This window comes from Elephantulus edwardii, unplaced genomic scaffold (assembly GCF_000299155.1).
Source record: "Elephantulus edwardii isolate Elephantulus edwardi_28Jun2011 unplaced genomic scaffold, EleEdw1.0 scaffold00186, whole genome shotgun sequence".
Lineage (NCBI taxonomy): Eukaryota > Metazoa > Chordata > Mammalia > Macroscelidea > Macroscelididae > Elephantulus > Elephantulus edwardii.
In genome coordinates this window covers 2571698-2598236 of record NW_006399936.1, presented here as the reverse complement: position 1 = coordinate 2598236, position 26539 = coordinate 2571698, and the positions used below count along the sequence as shown (strand labels likewise).

The 26539-nt window shown below is 54.3% G+C and overlaps 2 protein-coding genes across 3 annotated transcripts; one reads left to right on the top strand and one right to left on the bottom strand.

Moving 5' to 3' along the window:
• The first annotated feature begins 349 nt into the window (after positions 1 to 349).
• On the top strand, positions 350 to 10572 carry RABEP2 (rabaptin, RAB GTPase binding effector protein 2). Its single transcript, XM_006896569.1, has 13 exons — positions 350 to 407; positions 901 to 1104; positions 1639 to 1796; positions 5137 to 5247; positions 5326 to 5676; positions 6573 to 6668; positions 6776 to 6874; positions 7773 to 7928; positions 9442 to 9619; positions 9752 to 9763; positions 9850 to 9905; positions 10140 to 10256; positions 10471 to 10572. Exons 1-13 carry the CDS (start codon positions 350 to 352, stop codon positions 10570 to 10572), a joined length of 1698 nt encoding a protein of 565 aa, XP_006896631.1.
• Positions 10573 to 11325: 753 nt separating this feature from the next.
• Positions 11326 to 26239, bottom strand: ATP2A1 (ATPase, Ca++ transporting, cardiac muscle, fast twitch 1). Of its 2 annotated transcripts, none has more exons than XM_006896567.1 (22): positions 25936 to 26239; positions 25615 to 25632; positions 25223 to 25305; positions 23729 to 23833; positions 22866 to 23004; positions 20980 to 21060; positions 20004 to 20089; positions 19561 to 19858; positions 19240 to 19406; positions 17110 to 17198; positions 16776 to 16878; positions 16429 to 16560; positions 14943 to 15068; positions 14612 to 14830; positions 13693 to 14028; positions 13379 to 13599; positions 13060 to 13262; positions 12826 to 12911; positions 12600 to 12733; positions 12360 to 12477; positions 12106 to 12223; positions 11326 to 11351 (listed from the first exon to the last, which is right to left on the bottom strand). In XM_006896567.1, exons 1-22 carry the CDS (start codon positions 26051 to 26053, stop codon positions 11326 to 11328), a joined length of 3006 nt encoding a protein of 1001 aa, XP_006896629.1. In that variant the 5' UTR covers positions 26054 to 26239. The 2 variants fall into 2 exon arrangements, with proteins under 2 accessions (XP_006896629.1, XP_006896630.1); XM_006896568.1 differs by lacking the exon at positions 11326 to 11351 and adding an exon at positions 11788 to 11833.
• Between the last annotated feature and the right edge of the window lie 300 nt (positions 26240 to 26539).

Sequence of the window (26539 nt, the reverse complement as noted above, 5' to 3'; positions counted from 1 at the left end):
TGACTAATGCTGGCAGGTGTCCCGGAGGAGGTGTAATTCGGGCAGCGCTTCCAAGGTCACGAGGAGACGCCGTGGCGAACCTTTGGAGAAGTCACTCCTCTGGGACCCGAAGGGCGGGTGTCCTGCACCACAGCGGGCCTCGGCAGGGAGGCGGACGGGTGGGCGGGACTGGCTTCCTCTCGGCAATCTCCGACACAGCCTTGGCACCACTCCCTGCAATCTCCGGCCTCTGCCCAAGCCCGGAGTCCATCCGGAAACAGCCGAGCGGATCCGGAAACAACCGAAAGGACCCGGAAGCGGTGAGCGTGGTCACCCGGGAGTGCGGGAATCCACTGTTTGCACCGTGGCGATGGCGGCAGCTGCGTCGGCAGCTGCGAGTGAGGACGGCCGGAGGCATCCCGGAGTCGGTACGCGGGGGCGCATCCATACACACGAGGGGCGGCGGGCCCGCGGGTGGAGCCGACCTCAGCGGCGGTGGATGGGGGGCGTTGAGGGGAGCCAGGGAGAGGGACGGGGCCACTCCTCCCTTGGAGAGGGGGGCGGGGCCTGGAGCCCGGCCGATGGGCGTGGCCTGACGATTCCAGGGGCTGGGCCAGTGACAGGTGAGGGGTGGGGCCCAGAGAGGGAAGGAGGGGGCGGGGCAGGCGCAGAGGGGGCGTGGTCATCAGGAGGGTGGGGCCGGGGATAGCTGGAAGTGGGGGAGATTTAGAGAACTGAGAAACCCTAAACAAGCCGAGCTGATTAAAAAGGGGCGGGGAAGGGTGGGGCCAGGTGAGAGGGGCGGGACCAGGTGGACGGAGGTCTACTCTGGGTGCAGCCCTAGTTTGCATGTTGAGGTTTTGCAAAAGTTGTGGGGAGCAGAAAGTGATGGGAAGGGAAGCTAATCCCTGTCCCCTACAGCGCTGGACCCCCAGTCCCAGGAAGGGGCACAGGCTGAGGCTGGGGAGCTCTGTCGCCTTCGGGCTGAGTTGGCGGGAGCCCTGGCAGAAATGGAGACCATGAAGGCTGTGGCGGAGGTGAGCGAGAGCACGAAGGCCGAGGCCGTGGCAGCAGTGCAGCGGCAATGCCAAGAGGAGGTGGCCTCGCTGCAGGCCATCCTGAAAGGTGAGAGGGGGCTTGTCCCCGCGCGCTGCCCGCCAGCCCCATTCAGAGGAGTCACAGGAAAGAGTGCAGCCACGCTTGCTAGGACGCGGTCCCCGCTGGGTAGGTTAGCAGAGGCCTGGGCTCTCCGCTTGTTTGCATAGCGCTCCCCGGCTTCCAGCTACAGCTAAGTTTAGCTCCCGAGCATCGACCTGTTCCCCTGCCGCATGTCTTTTCCTGTCCCTCACTGATGACTGGCCAACCCTGAAGATGAGCAGAGCCCTTCTCAGTTCCCTGAACAAATCTCTTTTTCATCAGGCCCTCTGGGTTACCCACCCAGGTTTGGGCCCAGTCAGGCTTAGAGGTAAGGATTTGAGCCCCAGTCAAGGTTCAAGGCCAGTCCATCTCTCTGCAAAGCTACTGTCTTAACCACCATGGTCACGTCCTCCCAGAGAGTCCGTGTGTTCTCTCTCTCTCTCTCTCTCTCACACACACACACACACACTCTGGGGGTCTTGCACTCTGATACGCCCCCTCCCGCTCTCCCTACCCTGTCAGACTCCATCAGCAGCTACGAAGCCCAGATCACTTCGCTGAAGCAGGAGCAGCAGCAGCAGCAGCAAGACTGCGAAGAGAAAGAGCGGGAGCTGGGCCGGCTGAAGCAGCTGCTGGCCCGGGCCAACCCCTTGGACTCCTTGGAGAAGCAGATGGAAAAGGTTGGGACTGAGATGACGCTTCTGGATTTAGAACGAGGTTGAGTCGAACGAGGGTGGCGGTGCAGTTTATTATTGTCCTGTTTCCAGATCTCTTGGGAGCAAGGCTATTCTTGTTATGGGCTGTCAAGTCAGAACCAACTCATAGCTGACCCTCAGCGGGGTTTCAGAGGCTGTATAGGAGGAGATTGCCCACCTTTCTCCAGCAGGACATCTGGTGGAATCAAACTGCATGTCTTTGGGTTGGCAAAGCAACTTCTTACCGCTATGCCACTCGTAGGGCATCCAGTAATGATCCTAGATCAAGCATAGTTGCCAAGCTTGTGGCTCCATACAAGGCTTTCTCTTAACTAGTAGATTGTCTTAGAATGAATCTGTTTACCTCCAAAATGAGAGAAGGGTATCAACACCAGAATACCTCTCGTACATGAAACCCTGCTGTGACACTATGTGCTTGACATGGTCAATCTTCCCTGTCTCTCACCCATTTAACAGGTGAGTAACGTTAGTGTCCAAAGTTCTGCCACAGTTGTCCAGCTATGAAGAAACAGGATTGAGATTTACATCTAGTCAGTCGGTTCTAAAGATTCTGTTCTTAATTTCTGTAATACCGGATTTTCTTTATTATTTCCATTAAGGGCCCTTGTGGTGCAGTGGTTAAACATTCGATTGCTACCCAGAGGGTCTGAAATTCTAGTTCACCATCTGCCCTGCAGAAGAAAGATAGGGTAGTCTGCTCTTGTCAAGACAATGACAGCCTTTGAAGTCCTATGGAGCGGTTCTTCTCTGTCCTCAGGGTTGCTGTGAGGCAGAATGGACACAATGGCAGCAGGTTTAGTTTCGTTGTTATTGTTATTGCTGTTCTTAACAAGGGGAGCTCCAATGGCTTAGTGGTAAGGAATTATAATGCCATCCCAAAGGCAGGTGGTTCTAAACCACCAGCTACTCTGAGGTAGAATGATGAGCATTCCCTGCACGATTTCTAAAAACCGAGTAGAGGATCTGCTATGAGTCGGTTCCAACTTAACAGAATATAACAATAGTGACAACATTACTAATGATGATAATAAGGAGGAGTGGCATCCACTTCTGCCTCCAGAAACCCTGTGAACCTGCAGAAAGGATGAAAGTTATACACAGGGCTTTCGTACGTAGCTATGAGTAGCCTGTGACTCGATGGCACTTTACAACAACAACAAGTGCATTACTAAATTCATCATCTGTCAAAGTAAGTGTATATTGTTACCTCCTCTGATTGTCACAGCGACCCCATGGGATAGGTATTTATTAATTCTTCACTTTATACATGAGGAGACAGGTTTAGAGAGATGGAGTAAATTACCTGGTTAGAAAAAGATCAAAACAGGAACCCAAGAAAGGAAGCCTTGCAGCCCACAGCTTCTCAGCAACAGCTGCTGCTTGCATTCTGAGCGTTCCCTGGGGAACAGTTCCACTGGGTGGTGAAGGAGCAGCCTGTGCTGAATCAAAGCCACCTGGAACATCGGAAGGAAGGGTCTCAGGTCTGGCGTCAGGTCACTTCCAGTCCTGGCCCGGCCCCTCATCCAGCCGTATCTGTGGTCACTGAGCATCCACAGAGCCTGTATCCCAGACGGTCAAACAGCATGGACCATGCAAGCTTAACCTACCTCTAACTACTGTTCCCTTAAGGAAGTTGGAGAGATAAACTGAGCTTGTTTGAGACAAATGAAAGAGCGATTCACAGAGTAAAGCAGAATGAATTGGAAGAGGGTGGTGGCAGAGACGAGACAGGGTTCTGCCTGAGTTACTGGGCAGATGGCCTGGCCATTGCTGACCTCAGGCTTGTGGGAGGAGGAGGAGCATCAGTGAGTGGGTTCAGTGGTGGCCTACTGGTAAGGAGTTGAATTGCCAACCCAGAAGCAGGCGGTTCAAATCCACCAGCAGCTCCTCAGGAGAAAGATGGGCAGTCCGCTCCTGTGGAATGTACAGCTTCTGAAAGCCTGCTGGAGGGTCAGCTGTGAGTCGGTTCCAACTCTACAGCAATGAGAGAGAGAGAGACGTTACAGAAGCTGAGGGGCATTTGAGTGTAGATAACGCAGAAGCTGTTGGCTGTGCATGTTCCCAGCCTGCAGATACATCAAAAAAGAAAAGTTCAAGTGCAACAATGAGTGAATAGAAATCCAAAGTCTCTGTAAATTTTCATTAAAATTAATAATAAGTAATAACAATAATAAAGAAATGTTCAGCAATGTGGTATTGATGGGACTGTGAGGGAATATGGCAGTTAGGATGAGGTTTAGTCGGGTGACTGAAAGTGGAAAATAATGAGTAAGGTAGTTTATTTTTCTGAAGGAGATATTTCAGGACTGGTGTGAGTCCGTTCTGCGAGTCATTGGGAACTCAGGCTCCTTTTATATTGTTCTGTTGCCAAAGATCTCCTAGTCCAAGTGGCTGCCTGAGTGCTAGCCAGAAGATCTCCCTTCCGGCCTGTGAGAAGTGGGAAGAGGAAGTGTAAAGAAAGGCACCCTTCTCTCTTTAAGAAATCGTCCTAGAATGTGTGTGCGGGATACATCTTGTTAACCGGAACCTCGCTGCATCGTACTGTGTAGTGGAGGGGAGGCTGAGCAATTTTGATGATATGCTAGGATTTTAGGCCAGATCACCAGTCAAGTATGTGAGATTCTAAGACCAAAGAAATTGGGGGAAATGGGTATTGGGGAAGAAAAGTGTAAGCAAGTGAGCAGCAGGAAAACAGTGATGGCCTTTGGCCCCTTGACCGTGACCTAGGCCAAGTCCTGTAAGCTCTGAGAGTGTCTTGTCTTCTTACTTGTAACTGAAATGGAAGGGAGCACTGGTGGCTCAGTGGTAAGGAATTGCACTGCCAATCCAAAGATACACGGTTCAAACCCAGCATGTGCTCCATGGAAGAAAGATGGACAGTCTCCTGCTAGGCGGTTTTCTACCTGTGAGAACCCACTGGAGAGTTAGCTGTGGGTCAGTTCTGACTCAAGGATACTCAATGACAGCTAAAGTGAAGGGAGTTCTGATAGCCTAGCCCGTAGGGGGTTGTGCTGCTGACCCAGAGGTGGTGCCTCTCTGATAGTTCAAAACCACTAGCCGCTCTCTCTGTGGAAGAAAGAAGGGCAGTCTCTCCCATGCAGTTAAAGCCTCTGAAACCTGCTGGCGGGTCAGCTGTGTGTCCATTCTGACTCCACGACAGAGAGTTTAGAATGGAAATGGAGAGGGAAGGAGCGCCTTGGTGAGAGAGCGAGGAGGGCTGATGGACCCGGGGAGAGGCACTGTGCAAACCAGAGGGTCCCCAGGTCCAGAGAGGAGCCCGTTGCTTCTGGCCCCCTATCCCCAGGCCCACGAGGACTCAGAGAAGCTGCGGGAGATCGTGCTGCCCATGGAGCAGGAGATCGAGGAGCTGAAGGAGAAGCTGCTGAGAGCGGAGGAACTGATCCAAGAGATCCAGGTGAGGGGCCGTGGCGAGGAGGGGAGAAGCATTGTCTCAGGACCGGGGCCTCCAGCCTTTTCCCTGCCTTCTCCCTAGAGGCGGCCCCAGCACCCCACTTCCCTGCACGGCTCCTCGGAGTTGCTGCCCCTGTCCCGGGACCCATCTCCCCCGCTGGAGCCTCTGGAGGACCTGAGTGGAGATGGGGGTGCGGCAGCAGAGGTCTTTGCCCACAACTGTGACGACAGCGCCTCCATTTCCTCCTTCTCCCTGGGCGGGGGTGCCGGCAGCAGCAACACCCTGCCCCGCGGCCGCCGGGGCCTGAGCCCTGAGCAGGAGGAGACTGCCTCGCTGGTATCCACGGGCACCCTGGTCCCCGAGGGCATCTACCTGCCCCCTCCTGGTTACCAGCTTGTCCCAGACACCCAGTGGGAGCAACTGCAGGTGGAGGTGAGTAGACGGATGTGGGCTGGGCTCTTGGATGCGTCTGTTTCCCCCTTCCTCTAAGCACTTGCTGTGCATCCACTGGCCAGACCTTAACGCTCGGGGCGGACAGTCACAGGGAAGAAGACAAACTCTTATAGCTTCCTTGAAGGACAAGAAGCCAGATTAAACACAGATTAAATACCTGAGGAGAATAGTGTCACAAAGATACCCTCAGAGGAGAACAGAATGCGGTGAGTGGGTGGAGGTTAGCAGCGCAGGAGGCTGGCCCCAGCTAAGGTCTTGAGCCAAGACCCAAATTATGAACCCCAGAGGTTCTCTTCAAAGTTCAGGGGTCAAGGAACCCCAGAGACCAAAGGCCCCAAGGCAGGACACATTGTAGAATCTGAAGAATAGCAAGCCCACTGGGTGGGAGGAGAGATGAGGTCAGGAGGCAAGAGTCCCGTGAGGTCAGACCTCGTTGGGGCTGCCGCAGAGCTCAGATTTTCGACAGAGCAGTGAAGAGTTCCAGAGAGTTTACACCAGGAAGGGCCTTGCTATGCTGTGGGATTTTAGTAAAAGATGAGTTCGACAAGAGCATCGGAAGAGGTGTAAGGGTCGGAGGCTAACAGGTGCTAGGAGACCAGAGGGGAGATGCAGTGAGGTTTAGGAGGAGATGGCGCTGGACCAGAGGTGACAGTGGAGATGGATGGAAATGGCTAAGCTTGGGTACGTTTTGGAGACGGGGTCTGCTGATGGAGGGACCTGGGACTAAAAGAAAGGGAAGAGTGAGTGAGATCACACCAGCTCCTGGGCTTTTGGTCTGAGGGGCTTTGTGGATGCTGGTGCTGCAGAGACTCGGGAGAGGAGGCGGGGAGGCTGGTGCTGAGACGACGGAGGCTGAGGTGAGGGTTCTGTGGCAGGGGCGGCAGCTGCAGCAGGACCTGGAAAACCTCAGCCGCGAGCGGGATGAGCTCCAAGAGGGCCTGAGACGGAGCAACGAGGATTGTGCCAAGCAGGTAGGTCCCTGTTCAGTTCTGGCCCTGACAGGGCTTCTTGTTCCCCACCTTCTCCTGGCGGGGGGGGGCTGCCCGTGGCCTCACCACTGCCCTCCCTCTACCCACAGATGCAGGTGCTCCTGGCCCAGGTCCAGAACTCAGAGCAGCTGCTGCGGACCCTGCAGGGGACCGTAAGCCAGGCCCAGGAGCGGGTCCAGTTGCAGATGGTGAGGGCGAGGCTGGGAGATGGTTCCATCGGCAGTGGGAGGGCAGGGACGTGTGGAGAGTTGCGGGATCCACTCTGCCTGTTGAAACTTTCCTGAAGTTGAGGCCAAGTGGGTCAGTGGGCTTCCCGAGCAGACCAGTGGTTCGGCCAGGCTGGTGTCACATCAGGGGTCTGTGGTGAATCTTCGCTGTGTCATCAGAGCCTTGGGCTGCCATGGGTAAAACTGTAGAAAAGAGACCCAGCAAAGAGACATGAGCATTAAATATAGAGAGTGTGGTAGCAGGTGCTCAGGGAGACCCAAGGGCAGCGGCCAGTGACAACCACAGCGTCATGGTGAGGACACAGGTACTAGGGCCAAGTCAGACAGGAGCCAGGACCTCCTGGGCGGGGGAGGGAGGGCGCTGCTGAACGTGGCTGGGGGCATGCAGGCTCCACACCCCAGATTAGTTTTCAAGCTAAAAATCTGGGTATTTGTGTGACATCTTCCAGACTTTCATGTTGGCTACTGATGTAAACATTTACAAAATCCATGTGGGCCAAGTGAAGCATCAGGTATGGGCCCCAGACTGCTGGTGAAACCTCCTCAGAGGGGCAAGGGGAAACGGGCTCACTGGCTTAAGGAGGGATATTCCCTTTTCTTAGTAGATCAGAGCTCAGAGAGCCTAGTCCGTAGGGAGTTGTGCGGCTAACCCACACTCTGGTGGTTTGAATCCCCCAGCACCACTCTCCCTTGCGACTTACAGCTTCAGAAACCCAGTGGAGGGTCACCCATGAACTGGTTCTGACTCACCGGCTAAGAGGCTTTTGAGTAGATAAGGAAGGGGTGGATGGAAACACCTGTCAGTCATGACTGCGAGGGTTCGTCCCCACATCATCTGGTGTTAACTCACCCACCCCAGGCAGAGCTGGCCACCTCACACAAATGCCTGAGCCATGAGGTGAAGCGGCTGAATGAGGAGAACCGAGGCCTCCGGGCTGAGCAGCCCCCGTCTGCCGCCCCCAGCGACCTGGAGCGTGAAGACGGCGAGCAGCAGGTGCTTCCCAGCTCTGTGCCGGTAAGAGGATTGCGGGTGCCAAGAGGCCTCCCCGTCGGTCCTTCCGCCCCAGCACAGCGCAGGCTCAGTGAGAGCCATGGGGATGGTTGACAGACCCCGGCCACTTGGGCCAACTTGCTTCACACCTCTAAGGCTCAGCTCCCTCATCTGTAAAATTAGATCCTACCACCTTTCCTCGCTTTGGCCTGAAGAGAAAGTGCATCAGCAAAACTCTTGGCACAAAGAAAGCAGCCACTTGTGTGACTGACTTGTTATTCATAAGTGACGTCAGATCCACTAAATGGGATTTGTCATAATCTGTGGGTCATGGCAAGGTATCATTGGGTTTAGCATGGATTTCTCAAATTTATTGTTAACATCAACAACTTCTGGAAAATAGTAAGAACACCTGTAACTCTTGCCGATCCTGAGAATGGGAATTTACCTCTCCCTGCGTGCAGCCTTGACCAATGACATTCAGTGGCCCCTCGCCCAGCTCTTGTATGTTATTGTTGTTTTTGTTAAGTGCCGTCTAGTTGTAGGCGACTCATAAGCGACCCTATGAAGGAGAGTCCTCGGTGCTTGGGCGTCTCTCGTCCTCTCTCCAGATTCATAGGGTTTCCAGAGGCAAGCTATTACGGAAGTGGATGCCACTCCTGCTTCCAAGCTTGTTTTCATTGGGGAGCTCCACCCCACTCTGTCCACATTGGAGAACCAACCATTAACACATTTTGACACATCAGTGTCAGTGTTCAGTCTCACAGCAACCACAAGCTACTGCTGTAGACTGTACCGTATCTTGTACACCAGGGCTGTACGACCTAGAGGAATGTCTGAACAAAAACAATGAAAGACAGGCCTGAGGGCCGCGGATTAAAAGTCACCCACCTTTGGCTTGGTAGCATCGCTTTCTGTCCACTGGGCCACCTGATCTCTCTCTATGTTGATGTTATTGTTGGTAAGTGCCGTCAAGTCGCAGGCGACTCATCAGCTCTTGTATAGGTTGGATTATATATGTATGTATATGCTGGGATAGCCCAGTGAGGAGGGAGTTGCACTGCCAACCTAAAGGCAGGTGGATCAAACCCACCAGCAAGAGAACCTTCCTGCAAGAGAAAGGTGGGCAGTCTCTTCCCATGCAGTTTACAGCCTCTGAAAACACACTGGAAGGTCAGCTATGAGTCAGTTCCAACTTGAGGGCCATGCGTTTGAGTTTTGAGTTCTCTGCTGAACAATGACTTCATTGGTGTTGAGCCTTTATTTTGCTATCAGTGACTTGCTGAACTTTATCTCAGCACCAGTAGAAGAGTCACCCACGTTGCCACGTGAGCCTGTCATTGGTTCGTTTCCACCACGCCTAAGTCCTTTGCTGGCCCAGGGGGTTGTGTCAGTTCTCCCGATGATGGGCATTGTCTTGCCTGTTTCCTTCTTTTCTCACTCCTGTGCTCGCCTCTCCCTCCCTGTGACCCCTGCTCTAGCTGGTGGCTTTGGCCGGCCTGTCCCATGCCAAGCGTGTGACTCGCATTCTTCCCAGGAGCTGCAGCAGCTGATGCGACGCACGTGGCAGGAGGCACGGGCCCGTCAGCAGGCCTGGGAGCACGAGGCTGAGCGCCTTCGCATTGAGATTGTGACACTCCGGGAGGCACTAGAAGAGGAGACGGCGGCCAGGGCCAGCCTGGAGGGGCAGTCAAGGGTGCAGCGAGAAGAAACAGGTAAGGCAGACAGAGAGAGATAAGCCCCCCAGAGCTCCAATCCCCAAAAGACCGTTCTCCCACCAGGGACCTGGCATGGGGAGAGGAGCGGGCTTGCGAACTCATCTTGATCTCTCTTTCCTTTCCACACAGAGGTGTTAGAGGGTAAGTATGGGCTGGCCCTGGCCCCGGGTTGGGTGGGGAAGCAGAGTGAGGGTGGCCCTGACCCTGGGCCCTGTCCTGCCTTCTAGCTTCCTTGTGCAGCCTGAGGACAGAGCTGGAGCGAGTCCAGCAGCAACAGAGCAAGGTGCGAACACAGGGCAAACATGGGGTGATGAGGAAGGGGCTGCAGTGTGGGTGGGAAAGGTCCTGTGTGACTCCCTCAGGCAGCATCGAGGCGGCCACCAGCCTTGGCCAGAAGGAGGTCAGGGTTGTAGGTGGTGTGTCAAGGGGCTGCTGTCCAGACATCCTCGTCTTCTGGGCATGTGCCCTCCCATCTGGCCCGAGGCTGCGTCAAGGCCCTGTCACTGTGTCATCACAGGCTCCGCCCCCTGATGTCCTCTCAGAACAGAGGGCCAAGGTGCTGCGGCTTCAGGCCGAGCTGGAGACCAGCGAGCAGGTGCAGAGGGATTTTGTACGTCTGTCCCAGGCCCTGCAGGTATGGCATGTCCCCTACCTGCCAGGCCGCATACGGCCAGGGGACTTGTCCTGGGGGCGCAGGGATGGTGTGGCCCCTCTGCCTGATCTGTGGCTCTGGGAAAATGGATGCCTTCCAGGTATGCTCGTACTGAAGTGAAGGTGGCCCTTGACCTTGGCTGGGTGGGAGGATGGGCTTTCTCACTGAGGGTCCTGCATGTCTCCTCATCCCCCAGGTACGCCTGGAACGGATCCGCCAGGCAGACACCCTGGAGCAAGTGCGCAACATCTTGGATGAGGCGCCCCTCAGGGATGTCAGGGACATCAAGGACACCTGAGAGGCCGGGGCCAGGACCTCCCTCCATCTCCCACCCAGCCTGTCTTCACCCCAGAACCTAAAATCCGGGCTTTGGGGATTGGGACAACATCATAGCCCTCTGACAGGGCCATCGCTGCCCTCTCCCTTCAGTACCTCCTCCCAGGGGGGTGGCTGAGACTTGAGACCTCTGCTCTCAGGGATGACTCCTAGGTGAGGGTCCCACCCCCTCCTGGAACCAAAGGTGCAGTCTTAACTAAGCCTGCAGCTCCTTGGCCGCCATGCTGCCTCCCAGGTCTGTGACCGCCTGTCGCCTTCCCGCAGAACAGCGCTGAGTCATGAGCAGTGGCTGGGAGCCTTCAGTCCTGGCCTGTCTTGTGCATGTGCACGCGTGTGCACGCGGCCTGGGACAGGCAGCTGCCTGCTGGACGGCATGACACTAAGATACTTGTCCGCAGGGGCCCAGCCCAGCCCCCAAGAAGTTCAGAGGCAAAGCCAGACTTTTCTGTCATTTATTTTCAATAAATAAGCAGCTCAGATCAATCGGTCACTTTGTCCCTGCAAGCCCCACAGGGTGGGGGGGGGTGGAGAAGGAAGGTGTGATGAGGTCAACAGGTAGGGGAGGGTTGCTGCGGGTGGGAGGGAGGAGGGTGACGGGCATCAAGTTTATAAACAGAAATAGAAGGGTGGTAGGTGAGTGGGGTGGGTCTGTGCCACAGCTCCGGCTGAAGATTCATCGCTATCAGGGTGAGGAAGAAGCGGGCGAAAGGACTGGTCACTTCCTTCTTTCATCTTCTGGATCTGGAAAGAGAAAGAAGGGATGAAGCCGGAGGGGAAAGGAGAGAGCTCCTTGCAGGTACTCACCTGGAGAGGAGGGTCGCTGCTCTGGTTCCTCCCCGACTCACCTGTGTCCCCAGACCCCGGGCCCCACCATTGCAGCCCTAGCAGCAGAGGGAGCTCCTAGCCCAGCAGGCGCAGCGCAGCGCACTCCAGCCCGGCCCAGCCAGCGCGGCGCAGCGCGGCCCAGCGGACACTGGGGCCCAGGCCTGGGTGCCCCCCAAGGCAGGGGCCGGCCTGGACAGCAGTGCTGACTCCCATTGGGAAGCGCAGTGGGCGGCAGCAGCAGCAGCAATGGCTCCTCACGGAGCTGCGAGCGCGCGTGACCTCAGGTGTGGAGAAGGTGGGGGCAGGCGGCGGGCGGAGCAGCTGAGGGCAGAGGGCAAGAAGGGGGCAATACCTGTGACACGGGTTCAAAGAGGTGGAGGAGGGGGAAACAGGTTATCCTATGGCCAGAGAGGACAGAGAGACAGCCGTTACCATGGAGAGGAGGGGGGCTGAGGAGGCGTGGGGGCGTCACGGACACCGTCCACACCAGGCACAGACAGGAGGGAGAATAAGAGAGGGAGCTGGGTGCTCCCCACCCCAGTGGACACTGGTCCTACAGGCCAGGAACACCCCCACCTAGAGAGGAAGAGGGGGTTGGGGCGCTGCGCACAGGGAGGGACTGTGCCCACGGTCTGGGGGCTCAAGGCTCTGAGGAAGGGGAGCCTCTTACCTTCTAGATAATTCCGAGCAATGAACTTGAGAAGCTCGTCGAGCCCGATGACTGGAAGTGAGATCTTGAGGACCATGAACCACTGGTTCCAGTCCAGGGCCCGGAGCTTGAAGATCATCTGGTGGGGGCGGGGGTGGGGTGCGGAAAGGAGAGACAAGTACCCTGTTTAGGAGGTGGAGAGGGAAGCAGCAACCCCAGCGTTGTCCCAGCCCTCCTGTCCCGGAGAAGCTCCGTGTGTGGGGAAGAAGGCTCACCGGCAGGGGGTCGACGTAGAGGATGAGGAAGTGGAGGGACATGGAGAGGCAGATGGAGCCCAGCAGCCAGATGTTCACCCAGGGGGGCATCCGCAGGAGGGACTGGTTCTCAGACAGGCTGCGGGAAAGAGCCACGGAGCAAAAAGAGGGGCATGTAAGTGGTAAGGACAAAGCAGTGTGTGTCCTGATAGGGCTCTGTAACCGCGGGGAGCCCGAGGAAGGCAGCAGGGACGGCCGCACCTGTTGAGAGCATTGCACATTTCGATGGTGACCAGCACAGACAAGGCCATGGTCATGGGCTCCGGGGCCTCAAAGATCTCACAGTCCAGACCCTCAAAATCGGGGTTGTCCTCAGTGCACTGCATGAAGTGAGTCTGAAAGAGCAGGGGCAGGTGGGACACATGAGTCCCTGTCATGGCTCCATGTGACCCTCCAGGTCCCCACTCTCCACTCAGTCCTTCCCTACCAGCTGGCTGTAGCTGACATGAGGCCCATCATCTGCGTACAGAAACCACCAGGCTGCGGCACCCACCGTGGCTGCACCCACATAGCCTGTGTAGAAGATGAGAGTTGGGGGTCAGAGCTGGGAGCTGAGGATGAGGCCCATCGTGATGCTCCCAGGGAGCTGGTGTCCAGAAGGGTGGCCGGTCCCCAGGGCTGGGAAGGAATGGGGGACAGGGCTGTGTGCTGGCCTGCTCACCCCCAATTGCCATGTAGCGGAAGAAGAGCCAGCCGCTGATGAGGGGCTCCTTGGGGCTGCGGGGGGGCCGGTCCATGATGTCCAGATCAGGAGGGTTGAAGCCCAGGGCTGTGGCCGGGAGCCCATCTGTCACCAGGTTGACCCACAGCAGCTGCACAGGAATAAGGGCCTCGGGCAGCCCCAGCGCGGCCGTTAGGAAGATGCTGTGGGGAAGGAGGTGGTTGGGCCTCGTCCTGCTCCAGCCTGGCTCATTCCACCCCATCTGCACATCAAGTCACCTCCCAGTCACCCAAGAAGGAAGCCTGCCCCGGCTGCTCACCAGACCACCTCGCCCACGTTGGAGGAAATGAGGTAGCGGATAAATTGCTTCATGTTGTTGTAGATGGCACGGCCCTCCTCCACCGCAGCCACGATGGTGGAGAAGTTGTCGTCGGCGAGCACCATCTCCGAGGCAGTCTTGGCCACGGCGGTGCCAGATCCCATGGCAATGCCGATCTCGGCCTTCTTCAGGGCAGGGGCGTCATTGACACCGTCACCTGTCTGCAAGAAACAAGGACTCAGGACGCTGCCCCTTCTTGGACCCGCTTCACCGCAGCCATCCTCACAGACTGTCCCACCGCCCAGGCCTCTCACCATGGCTGTGATCTCATCGTAAGACTGCAGATACTCCACAATCTTGGACTTGTGGGAAGGCTCCACTCGGGCGAAACAGCAGGCCCGACGGCAGGCCTCCCTCTGCTCAGCCAGGGGCAGGTCGTCAAACTCCCGTCCAGTGTAGGCCCGGTCAGCCACCTCCTCATTCTCACTGAAGATGCCAATCCGGCGGCAGATGGCAATGGCCGTGCCTTTGTTGTCCCCTGTGATCATGATCACTCGGATTCCAGCATCACGGCACAGCTGGATAGAGCCTGTGACCTCCTTGCGGGGTGGGTCCAGCATGCCCACTACGCCAACGAAAGTCAAGTCCATCTGAAGAGATAGACAGGGGAGCATCAGGGTCAGAGAGGGACGTGGAAGATGAGTCAGGGAAGCAGCCAGGGGTGATGGAAGCAAGACATCTGACTGCAGCCCGCACTGGTAGGTGTTCAGACCTCAGTAGGGCCTGGTAGGCTCAGGGCAGGAGTGTTCCCGCTCATCTGTGTATGTGTAGTTGCTGGCAGGGCTGGGACCACCTTAAGTCCCCAGGCTTTGAGGAGGAAAGAACAAGAGCTACAAGTCAGACATTTCTGTTTTCAGTGTTTCACTCTGTTAATCAACTTTAAGCAAATCCATTTTACCCTCTGAAAAAGGAAATGAGTGGACTGTGGTGCTATTCAGCGTGCCAGCCCACTAGAATCAAGAGGCCTTCTGCAGCTGGAGGGGCTTGTGGTACAAGCTCCCCACCTGGCTATAGACCAACCCAGAAATGTGTTAGAGGAACCCAGGCTGGCTGATTCCAAGGGTTCTCTCAAGCTCTCACACTCTGTGTTCTATGACCCATGGTAAGGATGCTGGTCTCACTGGAAAGCTTACTCCTTGACACTGGGACACCAGGAGAGGACTGTCTACTCACCTCGTACTCCATGAACTTGGCAGAGTCATCCAGGACCATCTCCTCTCGCTTTGGGGGTGTGTCCCGGGTGGCCAGGGCCAGGCAGCGCAAGGTGTCTCGGCCAGTACCCCACTCTTTGATGACTGACATGATCTTCTCTTTCACTGGCCCTGTCATTGGGACCCGGGTTGTGCCAACTCGAATGTAGTTGCAGCGGTCAATGACCCCCTCAGGGGCGCCCTAAGAAATCAAAGCAGCAATTGTGCTTCTGTCACAGTGAGGAGCGGGACAGGAAGAAGGTTCAGGATTAGGAAGAAGAGAGGCATGAGGAAGCACTTTTTAAATTTCTGACCTTGACAAACATTTTGTTGCCCACAGCAGCTCGGGAAGATTTGGCTGGGGAGCAGTAGACAGACATTGACTTCCTGTCTCGGGAGAACTCCAGTGTGAATTCTTTCTTCATTAGTTGGCGGATTACCTAGCCGGCAGGAGATGGGGAGAGAGAACAGATTTGAGATTGCTGGGGGGGAAAGTAATGATGCAGTGTTGAAAAAATGGAGTCCTAAACTCCTTGAAAGGATAAACAAACAAAAAAATTTAAAAATCTGGAGGTCAGAGCAGACTCCAAGCTGAGCCTGAGACTAAAGCTACCCCTGATGCCAACAGTAAAAATGGAATTTCTGCCATTTTATTTACAGTTTAAAGCACAACTGAGACAGGATAACAGGTGAGAAAGAACATCCGAGGATGATGGAAATGTTTTATCATTGCTCTGTCCAAGATGGTGAACTGAGCTATTGGAAACTTGAAATGTGTTACCTGAATCTTCGCTTTTACTTAAGTTTACATAACCATATATTCTTTTGGACAGTGCTGGTCTAGTTCTTGGCATGTAGTACAAAGCATGCCACTAAACTGAGTGCCTTCTTACCAAATACATGTATTTGCCACAGTAATGCATTTCCGTCTACTTATCATCTGTAATAGTAGTCCATTGTACAGCATTGCTTTAATTTTTAAAAATTAGTCCTCTATTGATAGACACAAAAGATTGTCTCCATTTTTGCTGTTATAGTAAGAAAAGCCACAACGAGCATCATGCATATACAAAATGAAGACATGTGGCCAATGTTATGCCCAGAGGAACTCAAGAGTAAGGAGTTGAGTAGAATCATAAATTGGGACTTGAGATCTAATGAAAACAAGAGAACTTCTAGGGACAAATGGGTAACAGTTGAAACTGGACTATCCCAGGACGGGTCCCTAGTGGATTCTATGCCTAGAGCCATCTAGTTCAACTAGGGACACAGCAGGAAGAGATGGGGTTTTTTGGTGCCGAAACTCGGGACCAAACCAGAGAGGCGTGATCTTGTAATTCACCAAGGAACACTAGCAGAAGAGCAGTAATGGGTGTTATTCAAAGTCAGCCTGGCCAAAAAGAACTGCTGTCCACCTGTGCTGGTTGAGGAGGTCCCTGCATGGGACAAAGGGTCTATCTGCTCTTAGGAACTGTGCATCTTTTGACAAGTTACTGAATCTCCCAAAGTCTAGATTTCCTCTTCTAAAAAATGAGATTGCTGAGACCCTCCCTTCCTGAGACTGTTAGGCCGTAAGGCTTCTTGGGTCTGTGTGATGTGAAGGGGGGAGGGGAAATAGGAGTTAAGAGGTGTGGGGAGGGGGCAGAGAGGAAATTATGCAACAATAAATGATTTTTTTTCAAGTGAACTCAGGAAGTAGAGAGGAAAGTGTACAACAATGAATGAAAATCCAGCTTTTCTGTAAACTTTCACTAAACTAACAATTAAAAAAAAAAAAAAAGAGGTAGTCCTTAGACTCACAGAGTTGCAGGCATTGGCCCTCTCCACTTTTGAGAGGCTTCTCACATCAGTGTTGAATACATTCATCTTCTCCACCAGGGTGGTGAGGGCTGTCTCGGTGGCCTCACCGACCTTCTCATAGACGCCTTTGGCCTGAGATGGGCAGAGGAGAAAGAGGAAGTAAGTGCCTTGGGCTCCCACATAGCATCCCCATCTTCCAGATAAAACTAGAAGGGAGCAAGCCTCTCTTCCCATTACACCTCAGGGTATGCTGGTCCCACTTCCCATGAGTCCTGGCCTGTAGAGGAGTCCTGGCCCCTAAGCCAATTAGAAGGGAAAATGAAGTTGCATTGGCAGAAGGAGGTTACCTCATTGAAGTCCAAAGAAGAGTCATTGCAGAGGGCACAGATGGTGGCGAGCTCCACCAGCCCATCATACTGCCCTGCCCGCACTGGCTTATCATTCTTCAAGCTGGCAGCATAGTGGGAAGGGAGGAAAGGAAAGACAGGTAGAGAGTAACAGGAATGAGATGCAGAGAGTGCACAGGGAAAGTCGTGAGTGAGTCATGAGGAGGGGCAGTCGGGAAGGTGGCAGCCCCTTAGAGATCACAAAGGAAGTGCAGAAAGGAAGGCAAACTTGGAGGGAAGAGGCCAGGGAGGGGGCAGAATGAGCCACAAGGAGGAGAAGATTCCTGAGACTTACACCTCTCCCTCTGGAGCGTAAGTGGAACCAGTGATGGAGAACTCGTTCAGAACGCAGGAATCCCCGTCCACCTTGTCGAGGATGAACATCTGCGGGGGAGAGCATACACACGTGTGTCTCGCTCCCTCTTGCCCTGCAGGGAGTCCTCTGCATGGAGGGAGACTCACGCCACTATCTCCTAGTCTCTACATCCAGCCCTCTAAGCAGATGGTAAGAAGCTGTGCTGCAATCCTGAAGACACATGGTTTGAATCCACCAGCTGCTCCGCTGGAGAAAGATGGACATTCTTTACCTGTGTGATTTACTGCCTCTTGAAAAGCTACTAGAAGGTCAGCTATGACTGGGGTCAACTCGACAGTGCAGAACAACAAAACCAATTTCTAGCTGTGTTCTCTCCCATTTGCCTCTCCTCCTCCTTCCCACATCTTCTCCTATGTTCTCCTGCAGTAATTTCTGTGTTGGATACGGGTAGCTTTAAAGCGATACTCCAGGCCATGGCAAGGGGTTTCTTTGGACTGTTAGTACAGCGAGGTGGGGTGGGGACACAGCTGACTGGAAGGCACGTGCCCATCTATGGAGCTTGTGGCCAGATCGTCCAGTTTTACAGGATGAGTTTGAAATTCAGGTTCTTTCCCCTGTGAAATGGTTCGATTTTCCAATGTGGGCGGTTTAGTTGTCCTTAAAAAACATGACGCACAGTAGAAGACGAGTTCCACAAGCTCCTGATTTAGGACCATGGGGAGAACACAGTGCCTCCAAGGGAGCAACAAGCCCTGAAGCCAGAGTGTCTCGGATGGGGATGGGATGGGGATGGGATTTCCATTTATGAAAAGCGATTGATTATGTGACCAAGATAAAAGGGTTCTGTGGTCACATGAGTTTGGGGAGATCTGGAGTAAACAAAACTGAATGGACTTCCTTTCCAATCGGACTTCTCTGACGCCTGTCCTCCCACTCCAGCAGGCACTATGCGAATTGGGAGGGGCCAGAGGACTCACTTTTCAAAACCTTTTTTTTTTATTTCATGGGTGCACCACTCTACTGAATGCCGCTTAGGACCCGATGGGCCCCTGAATGACACCCCTCGCCTCACCATGGGCTCTCCACACTTGGATTCACCTTTATTTTCTGACACTAAGAATTTCTTTCCAATTATAAACACAGATAAAGTTTACATTAGTTAGCAAAACATGTGACTTTCTCCCCAGTATGATGATCATAGATACTGTGCTATCACATTACCGTGGTCATGGGTCTCTCAAAATAGCATCTATATGCATCATGGCCTTAAAATAATCAGAATTATTGGAGCCACTAAAAGGACTTGATATTGGATGTATTCATTAAGAGGCATGTATGAATTTCTAAGCCACAAATTGATTTTTTTATAATTTATTTTTTTATTATTATTTGTGTGTGTGTGTGTACCATCAGATTGGATCTGACTGGTCCAGGAGGAGATTGTTCCTCCTTCTCCAGCACAGCATCTGGTGGATTTGAACTGTGCACCTCTGGGATTGCAGTGCAGCTTCTTGCCACTAAGCCACCAGAGCTCGCCCACAAATTGATTTTTAAAATATCTCGGTAATGGTGTGTCAATCACTGGTTTCCCTCTAATCCTGTGCTTTTTTGTGGTTTTGTTTTAATCCTGTGCCAAAGAGTCTAGCACACAGAAAAAGTTATAAAGAAGGGTCTAGGAAACGCTGTTCAAGGTTGACATGCCCAGGCTTCTTAAAGGCCCTCAAGGAGGGAAGGTTGTGAGGAAGAGCCTGGTGCAGAGGAAGGCGCTCAGGTGCCAGACACGCGGAGACAACCCTGCTGCTTATGATCTGTGAGCCTTTGGGCAAGTTACTAGATCTCACAGAGCCTGGGCTTCCTCCTCTGAAGAATGGGGTTATTGAGCCCTTCCCTTGCTGGGAATACCCAGCATGCAGAGATGGCACCACACCACTCCTTCACTGGAAGCCTAGCACTCTACCCTGTGAAAATCTCATGTCCCAGATTAAAATATCCTACCACTGATTGATAAGGTCACCCCCTCTCAGGAGGACCCATTTCCTACACCATCTCCCCAACCCCCCCACCCCCGCCCAGGGCTGTCTCCTGAGTACGCTGTGCCTGTGACCTGACCTTGCAGACAGACATCTGATTGGTGGTGAGGGTGCCTGTCTTGTCAGAGCAAATGACAGAGGTGCAGCCCAGGGTCTCTACGGAAGGCAAGCTCCTCACGATGGCATTCTTCTTTGCCATCCGGCGGGTGCCCAGGGCCAGGCAGGTGGTGATGACTGCAGGAAGACCTGGGGTGGGGGTGGGGCAGTAGAGGAGAGGGAGAGAAAGAGAGACTGAGACACCCCCCTCCAAAAAAAAATGGCATCAGGTCCTGATTCCTGGAAGCTGTAAATACTGCCTTCTTGGATTAGCAAATGAGAGGAGAAGGAGAGCCTGCCTTACCCTCTGGGATGGCGGCCACGGCCAGGGCCACGGCAATCTTAAAGTAGTAGATGGCACCACGGAACCAAGAGCCACCGTGGACGGGATCGTTGAAGTGGCCTATGTTGATGAGCCACACAGCCACGCAGATGAGGGAGATGACCTTGGAGAGCTGCTCCCCAAACTCGTCCAGTTTCTGCTGCAGAGGCGTCTTCTCCTGTTCTGTGGCAGCCATTTGGTCACGGATTTTCCCAATTTCAGTGCTCACGCCAGTGGTGGCCACAATACCTAAGGCCTTGCCAGCTGCGATGTTGGTACCCTGGGAAGGGACAGAAGATGCGAGCAGATGACCCTCAGGGAGCAGGTGACCCTCGCGCCTCCTGGGTCTCAATTCAACGCCACCTGTCTCGCCCAAACCAAAATCTCTCTGCCTTGGGTGCACACAGCTGGGCTCAGATGCTCACCGAGAAAAGCATGTTCTTCTTGTCCTGGTTGACAGCCCGGGGGTCAGGGACAGGTTCTGTGTGCTTGATGACAGAGACAGACTCACCTGTGGAGAAAGACCCAAGGGTTTTTCAGATGCAATTGCACCCCTTTCCCACATTTCCCTCCACTAATCCCCTTCCTGCTCAGCCCCTCAGCCAGGCCTGGCAAGGATCAAGCTATAATCCCAGAGGAAGACGTCAGAACTCTGGGGGAGACCACTGAGGGAGAACAGACATCCGTCAGACTTACAGGAGGAAGACTTAGACCTACAACCCAGCTGAGGCACTTAGGAGCTGCGTGACTTTAAATCATCTAACCTCAGTTTGTCACTCTGGAGGTGAAGGACAAGAGTATGCACACTTCAGAACAAGACTTCAGTGAAAAGGAAAAAAACTGTTGCATGTGAAAGTACACATACTATTGCATGTGAAAGTACTGGGAACTGCAAAGCCCCCAGCCCAGGAGCCTGCCCCCATCATTCTAATAGCTCAGGGACTGTCCTGGACTAGCCTTGCCTTCGTGGGCCACAGGAATGCTCTATACCCTCTCCCTTCTGACAAAGAAAGAGAAGCTGTGTGGTTTTAAGGCATCAGAACCTTCCATCTTAATCCTGCAATCTTCCTGCAATCTTAGGGTTCTTCACTGGGGGACACTTGAAGATGTCAAAGAAGACAGGACAGTTTTCTCTGGGCGTGCATGTCTTCAGACCTATGTGGAGTGGATGAAGAGGGCCAAATGTTCTGTCTTCTCCCACGACCCTCATGTTTCAGGTGTGGGACAGAGCAAACAAGGTTGGACGATGCTGAGATCATTGCCACTAGGGAGCTGGGGAGGGTTCCAGATGTTTTCTTTTCCTGTCCGAATTCCATCCCTATCTGTCTTCCTTCATCTAATCCCCATCCCCAAGCCTACTGCCCATCAGATTCATTCTCCTGGGCACCCAGGCCACCAGACCTGTGAGGATGGACTGATCAACCCGCAGGGTGGTGGACTTGATGGAGAGGATGCGGATATCCGCAGGGACCTTGTCTCCCACTGTGAAGAGAAGAGCACGGTCAGTTAGGAGGGACGTTTTCTTTCTGTTTAACTATTGAACTCACACTCTGTCTAACTCACGTTCATCGTCCAAGTCTCGGGGGGGTCACCCGGGGCTGGATGTCCCCATCCTTGGGCTTGAGGCAAATCTTTGGCTCATGCTCCTGTAGCCCCAGCAGGCACACCGCCCACCCCCATGAGTGTGAACTCATGCCCATGGCCCCTCCACAGTGAACATCTCTATTAACCATCAGGCTGAGGGTTCTGTGAGGGCTGCCTGACACCTAGTCTGTGCTCAGTGAACATATGCTGAGTGACTGAAGGATAAACGAGAGACACTGCAATAGAATAAAGCAAAACTAAAGCTGAGAATGAGGACTAAGCAGGGCAGAAAAGGACACAAGAATGAAAACAGAAGGAGAGGAGGCAGGAGACGGGAGAACAGGAGAAGCAGGAGAGAAGTGGTATGAGGACGTGAGGGTAGAGAATGAAGCAGGAGCCAGCATGTACACACGCACATACACACACAACACAGGCGCTAAGAAATTGTACACTCGGAGCACCTGAGAACAGACAGGAAGTCAAAGGTGAGGGAGCAAGGAGGTAGGACCAGCAGGGAAGGGGGAATCTAAGTGGCCAGGGCATGGGAGGCAGGGAAAGCGAGGGGCACCAGAGAACTGAGAAAGATGGCAGAGGAGGCTGAGACAAACACTCGGGTGAAGTAGAGTCAGGACATGAAACTGTCCTGGAAACACCACTGGAGGGACAGAGGCCTCGCAGACTTAGCGACCTTTGGAGGAGACTCCCAGGGCCCAAACCAAATTTCACCCTGGGCCCAAGGATGATGCAAGGGACAGAGTTCAACCGCTTTCCTTTCCCCCCATTGCCAAGGTCCTTCTTCCTGGGCCAGAGGGAGGACGACAGGAGGAGGGAGGAGGTGGGTGATGGAGTCAGGCGGGACACCCTGTCACCCAAGCCGAGGTGATATTTATAGACATGCACGGAGCTGTCTCCCAACGGTCACCACAGTGGGGTGGCCCTGCGATGGACATGGAGGTCTGTCTTCAGCCTGCCCTTGCCTCCCTCCCCTTAAACGTCCAGTAGAGGTAACTCGGTGTTTGCTGGAGGAAGAGGGCCTAGAAAGACTCATTCCCTCATGACTGAGGGGTGCAAGCCTGGCACAGGGCAAATATAAAATCCGCTGAAGAGGGCAGAATTCCAGTAATCTTAGCCACTGGGCCCCCACCCCTCCCTGGTCAGGCATTAAGTGTCCCTCAACCGGAGAGGCGGGGCCCCTCCTTGAGCTCCCCTCCTCCCCGGTCCCGTGCTCCCTGTCAGGGCCCGAGTTTCCCTTACATGGTCGGGGGCTAGACTTTTGACACCCCCCTCTTCTCCTGTCTCTCCTTCCCCTCTGAGAGCCCTCAAGGGCACCAAGAGGTCAAGATTTAGAGCTGACCAAGCTTGGGGAGGGTAGAAGGAGAGGGAAGTCAGGCCTTGGGAGGGGGGTGGAAACGGGGGCCATTGGCAGGCACTGGGTTCCACCTGTTGCTTGCAAGTGCTGGGTGAGACGGGGGGAGCAGGGGGTCGACTTGCAGCTTGGGGACAGGACTGGCTGTTCCTGCTGAGACACTGATTGGGGGAAGGGAAGGAAGTGGGAGGCCAGAATGCCCTGGGGTGACCTCCTGAGGAGTCAGAGGAAGATGGTCTGAGACTCTACAATGCTGCCCACTTCTGGACACCAGATCCTACCTGGACACACTCATCTTCGCCTCAGACCCTAAGACCTGCCCATTCCCGTCACTCACCAGCCACCTCCACAATGTCCCCAGGGACAATGTCCCGGGCCTTGATCCTCTGCACTGACTTTCGGTCAGCCCTGTAGACCTTTCCCATTTCAGGCTCATACTCCTTCAGAGCCTCAATGGCATTCTCTGCATTACGCTCCTGGGGGGACAGAGGAGAGGAGAGGAGGGTCAGCAGGGAACCTCCAGAAGGAATAGGCCAGAGAATAGGAGGGGTTTGACAGGAGAGGGCTGTGTACGGAGTAAAGATGGAGGAGTAGGGGTGAAAGTTCCAAGGGAATGAGGGGCATTTCAGAGAAGGCAAATAAGTGTATGTAGTTCTGGTCTTGGCGCAGAGGAGTTGGCAAAACCTGTACAGGAGTTGATGTATATGTATCAGGGAGGCTGTTACACATGCTGCAGATGAGAACATGCCTCATGCTTTGGAGCAGAGGCAAAAAGGAAATTGGAGAAAATCGGGAAGCAAGGGACAGGAAAGGTAAAGGTGGTAAGGAAAGGAGAATGAGGCCAAGGTGGCAATTGTATGCTAGTTACAGTGCTGGGCAATTGCACACTCGTCCTTTAAAATTTCACAGCAACTCTGAAGGTCAGGATTATTAGTCTCATTTTATGGGTGAGGAAACAGGGCCCTGGGAGATGAAGGGATTTATTTGCCCAGGGCCACAGAGCCATTGAGAACCAGTGGGAGCTGCAATTGCCCACCTCTTCCCACTTGCCTTCCTATTTACAAATTGAATGAGAAGGACCAGTGGACAAAGCGAGTCAGGTGAAGTGATGGAGAATGGGGAGATTGTGGAGTAGGGGCAAGTCTCGCATTCAGTGTTTGAAGTCGGGTTGTGAAGGAGTAGGGAGGGATCAAAGCTAACCTGCCAAACCCCCACGATGGCATTGGCAATGAGGATCAAGAGGATGACAAAGGGTTCAACAAAGGCGGTGATGGTCTCTTCACCCTCCTCAAACCAGGCCAGCACCTGGGGAACAGGGGACAGGTAAGAAAGGCTCCCAAAGAGCTAAAGAAAGGAACGGAAGGTAAAAAAAAAAAAGAAAGAAAAGAAAACGAGCAAGTGCTAATGGGACAGGGTGTCGTGGAGATACTGCAGCCCCACACCTGTCTGAGGGTCTACAGGCCTCAGCTGCTAGTGACCAAGCATGCATGGCCAATGCATTACTCAGAGCAGGTGGGTACAGGCATGCACAACTTGGGAGTCAACTGGAAACGCTTTCCAGTTCCCCTGACTTGTTAGCTTGTCAATACAGCTCAGGAAACACCCCGACCAACTACCCCACCATGTCGCAAGAGCCAAAACCCATAGGAAAAACCCTGCGGTCCTCCTGGGCGCCCGGCCTACCCACAGCCCTCCCCCAAAGGCCAAAGCAGGGTAGCTCCAATTTCACGAGAGGGAGCGGGAGGGGGAGGATAGGGTTACAGGGGCCTCCTGTCCACACCCCGCCCCAGCTGTTGCTACTGCCAGGCAACAGCCACAGGCAAATGTCAAGGAGCAAATCTGAGAGGGGAGAAGTGAGGCCCTGCCAGCCCGCACTCAGGGCCTCCACCACGGAGACCAGAGAGCAGGGCAGCCTCCATGCCTCCTGAGCTTTGTCTTCCAGCAGAACTAAGATATTAAGCGGGAGACCCCAGAGCGCAAGACAGACGGCTTGCAGGTGGGCGCTGAGAGGTCACATTGGAAGGGCTTGTGGAAGCTTGGAGAGAGGGATGTCCAGAGTGGGCGAGGGAAGGGCCTTGACACGAGGGGCTGGGAAGAGCGCAGATGGGCTAAGGCTAGGACAGGCTGGTGAGGAGGGAAGATTTCCAGGAGGTCCAGCCCTCATGGACCAGGGTAAGGATAAGACCCTGGGATGCGAAGTAACTGTGTCTGGGGCCACATTTGGTGTCATCCTCGCACCAGCCGCGCTTTCCCGCTCTTATGAGCAGTCTTTCCCTCGACCAATCAGCGTCAGGAGGGCGGGGCAAGGCGCCAAGGGGCCCCAGGATTGGTGGAGTGGCGTGCAAGCCCGGAGCATGCCGGAAGAGGTAGTCTCTGCATATGGGAGCCTTGCTGTGCTTATTTTTGAACCTTCAGTGGCGTTTGGGTCGTAACCCGAGCCCTGCAGGCCCTTGGGGATGCGGGGGTGGCTTAGTTTCAGTATTTTGACTGAGGATACCCTTAAAGCTGAAAAGAGCTGAAAAGAAAACCTGGCTTGGGGCGTGGGGGCCGGAGGGGGAAACGAGAATCAGCACCCCATTCCCCACCTCTGGTCTGTAAAATAGGCTTACACGAGGGAACTTGACAGTCAGAGCCCACTTCACCTCATCTCCCAGCTCCCTCCCAGCCAGCCCCTAGATGACTTCCCACACTTACAAAGGAAATGCAGGCGGCCAGAAGGAGGATCCGCACTAGAAGGTCTTCAAACTGCTCTACCACCAACTCCCACAGGGACTTTCCTGGGGGGAGAGGCAAAAGGGGACTAAGGTCAAGAAGATGCATGTCTGGTGCTCTCTCAAGGGGCAAGATGGGGTCCAGGAGCGGAGAGCAGCCTGGATTTGGGCCTGGAGCCCGGAGGTTCAGAGGTGATGGGCAGGCAGGTCCCCAGAGAGTCCAAACACAAGGGGCTCCTCAAGTGATGGGCAGTGTTTTCAAACCTTAAGGAGAAACGTGCCCAAAGCCAAATTCTCACCTCGAAGGTGGGCTTGGGACCAGGAGGGGAGGGAGGGTCATTTATGAGGGCTCAGAAATCCCGGAAACTTACTTACCTTCTTCAGCCGGGAGCTCTGCCCAAGGAGAAAAAAAGAAAAGGATATAGTCATTTGAGGTTCAGTGTGAAGCCTCCCACACCCAGGATTCTGCAGCTAAGGAGACTCTAGACCAAAAGGGCAGCTGAGGTTCCCCAAGGTCATCTCAAGACTCTGGGCATCAAGCACCCATCCTGCTTTCTGAGTATGCTCCTTTCCCCCTGTAATCACTGAACCATGGCCCCACACATCCCTGGGTTACCCCAGATGGGAAGGTGCCAGTGTGTGCCCCGAAAGGGGGTATGCAGGAGGGAATTGACAGTCCCAACAAGGAACACTTACCATTGGGGCCATATTTCTCCAGGTGCCGCTTAACTTGGTCTGGGGTGAGGCCTGTGGTCTCACTCACCCCAAAATGGGCCAAACATTCCTCCGTGGTCTTGGAGTGTGCAGCCTCCATTGTGCTCCCTTCCTGGGGGCCAGGGGGCGGTGTGTTCCTTCTGGGGGGGTCTCACGTGTGGGGGGCCTTCTTCAGTGTGTCCACCTGCCTGTCTGCCTGGGTGTCTCGCGTTTTCTCTTTTGCCCCCCCCAGATTTCTCTTCCCTCCACGAAGCTCTGACCCCCGTCCCACTTGCAGCAGCCGGCCACCCCCCCAGCCCCCAGCTGGTCCTTATGAGGGAGTGGGGGGGGCCAGGTTCCCCCTCCCCCAGACCAGGGATTGGCTGGCTGAGACTCCAGCAGGAGGGGTTAGAAGAGAGAGAGATTTCTGCTGACAGAGGGGGAACAGTGGGGCTGCAGCCTGAGATGTCACTCATGAGGAAAGCTAAGGTGGCCCCAACCCCAGGGAAGGGGGATGGGGATAGACTTCATTTTCTGTCTTCTGCTTATTGACCCCTCCCCCAGTGGCCTCAACTTCTTCAGCTGCACTGAATGTCTCATCTTCGCC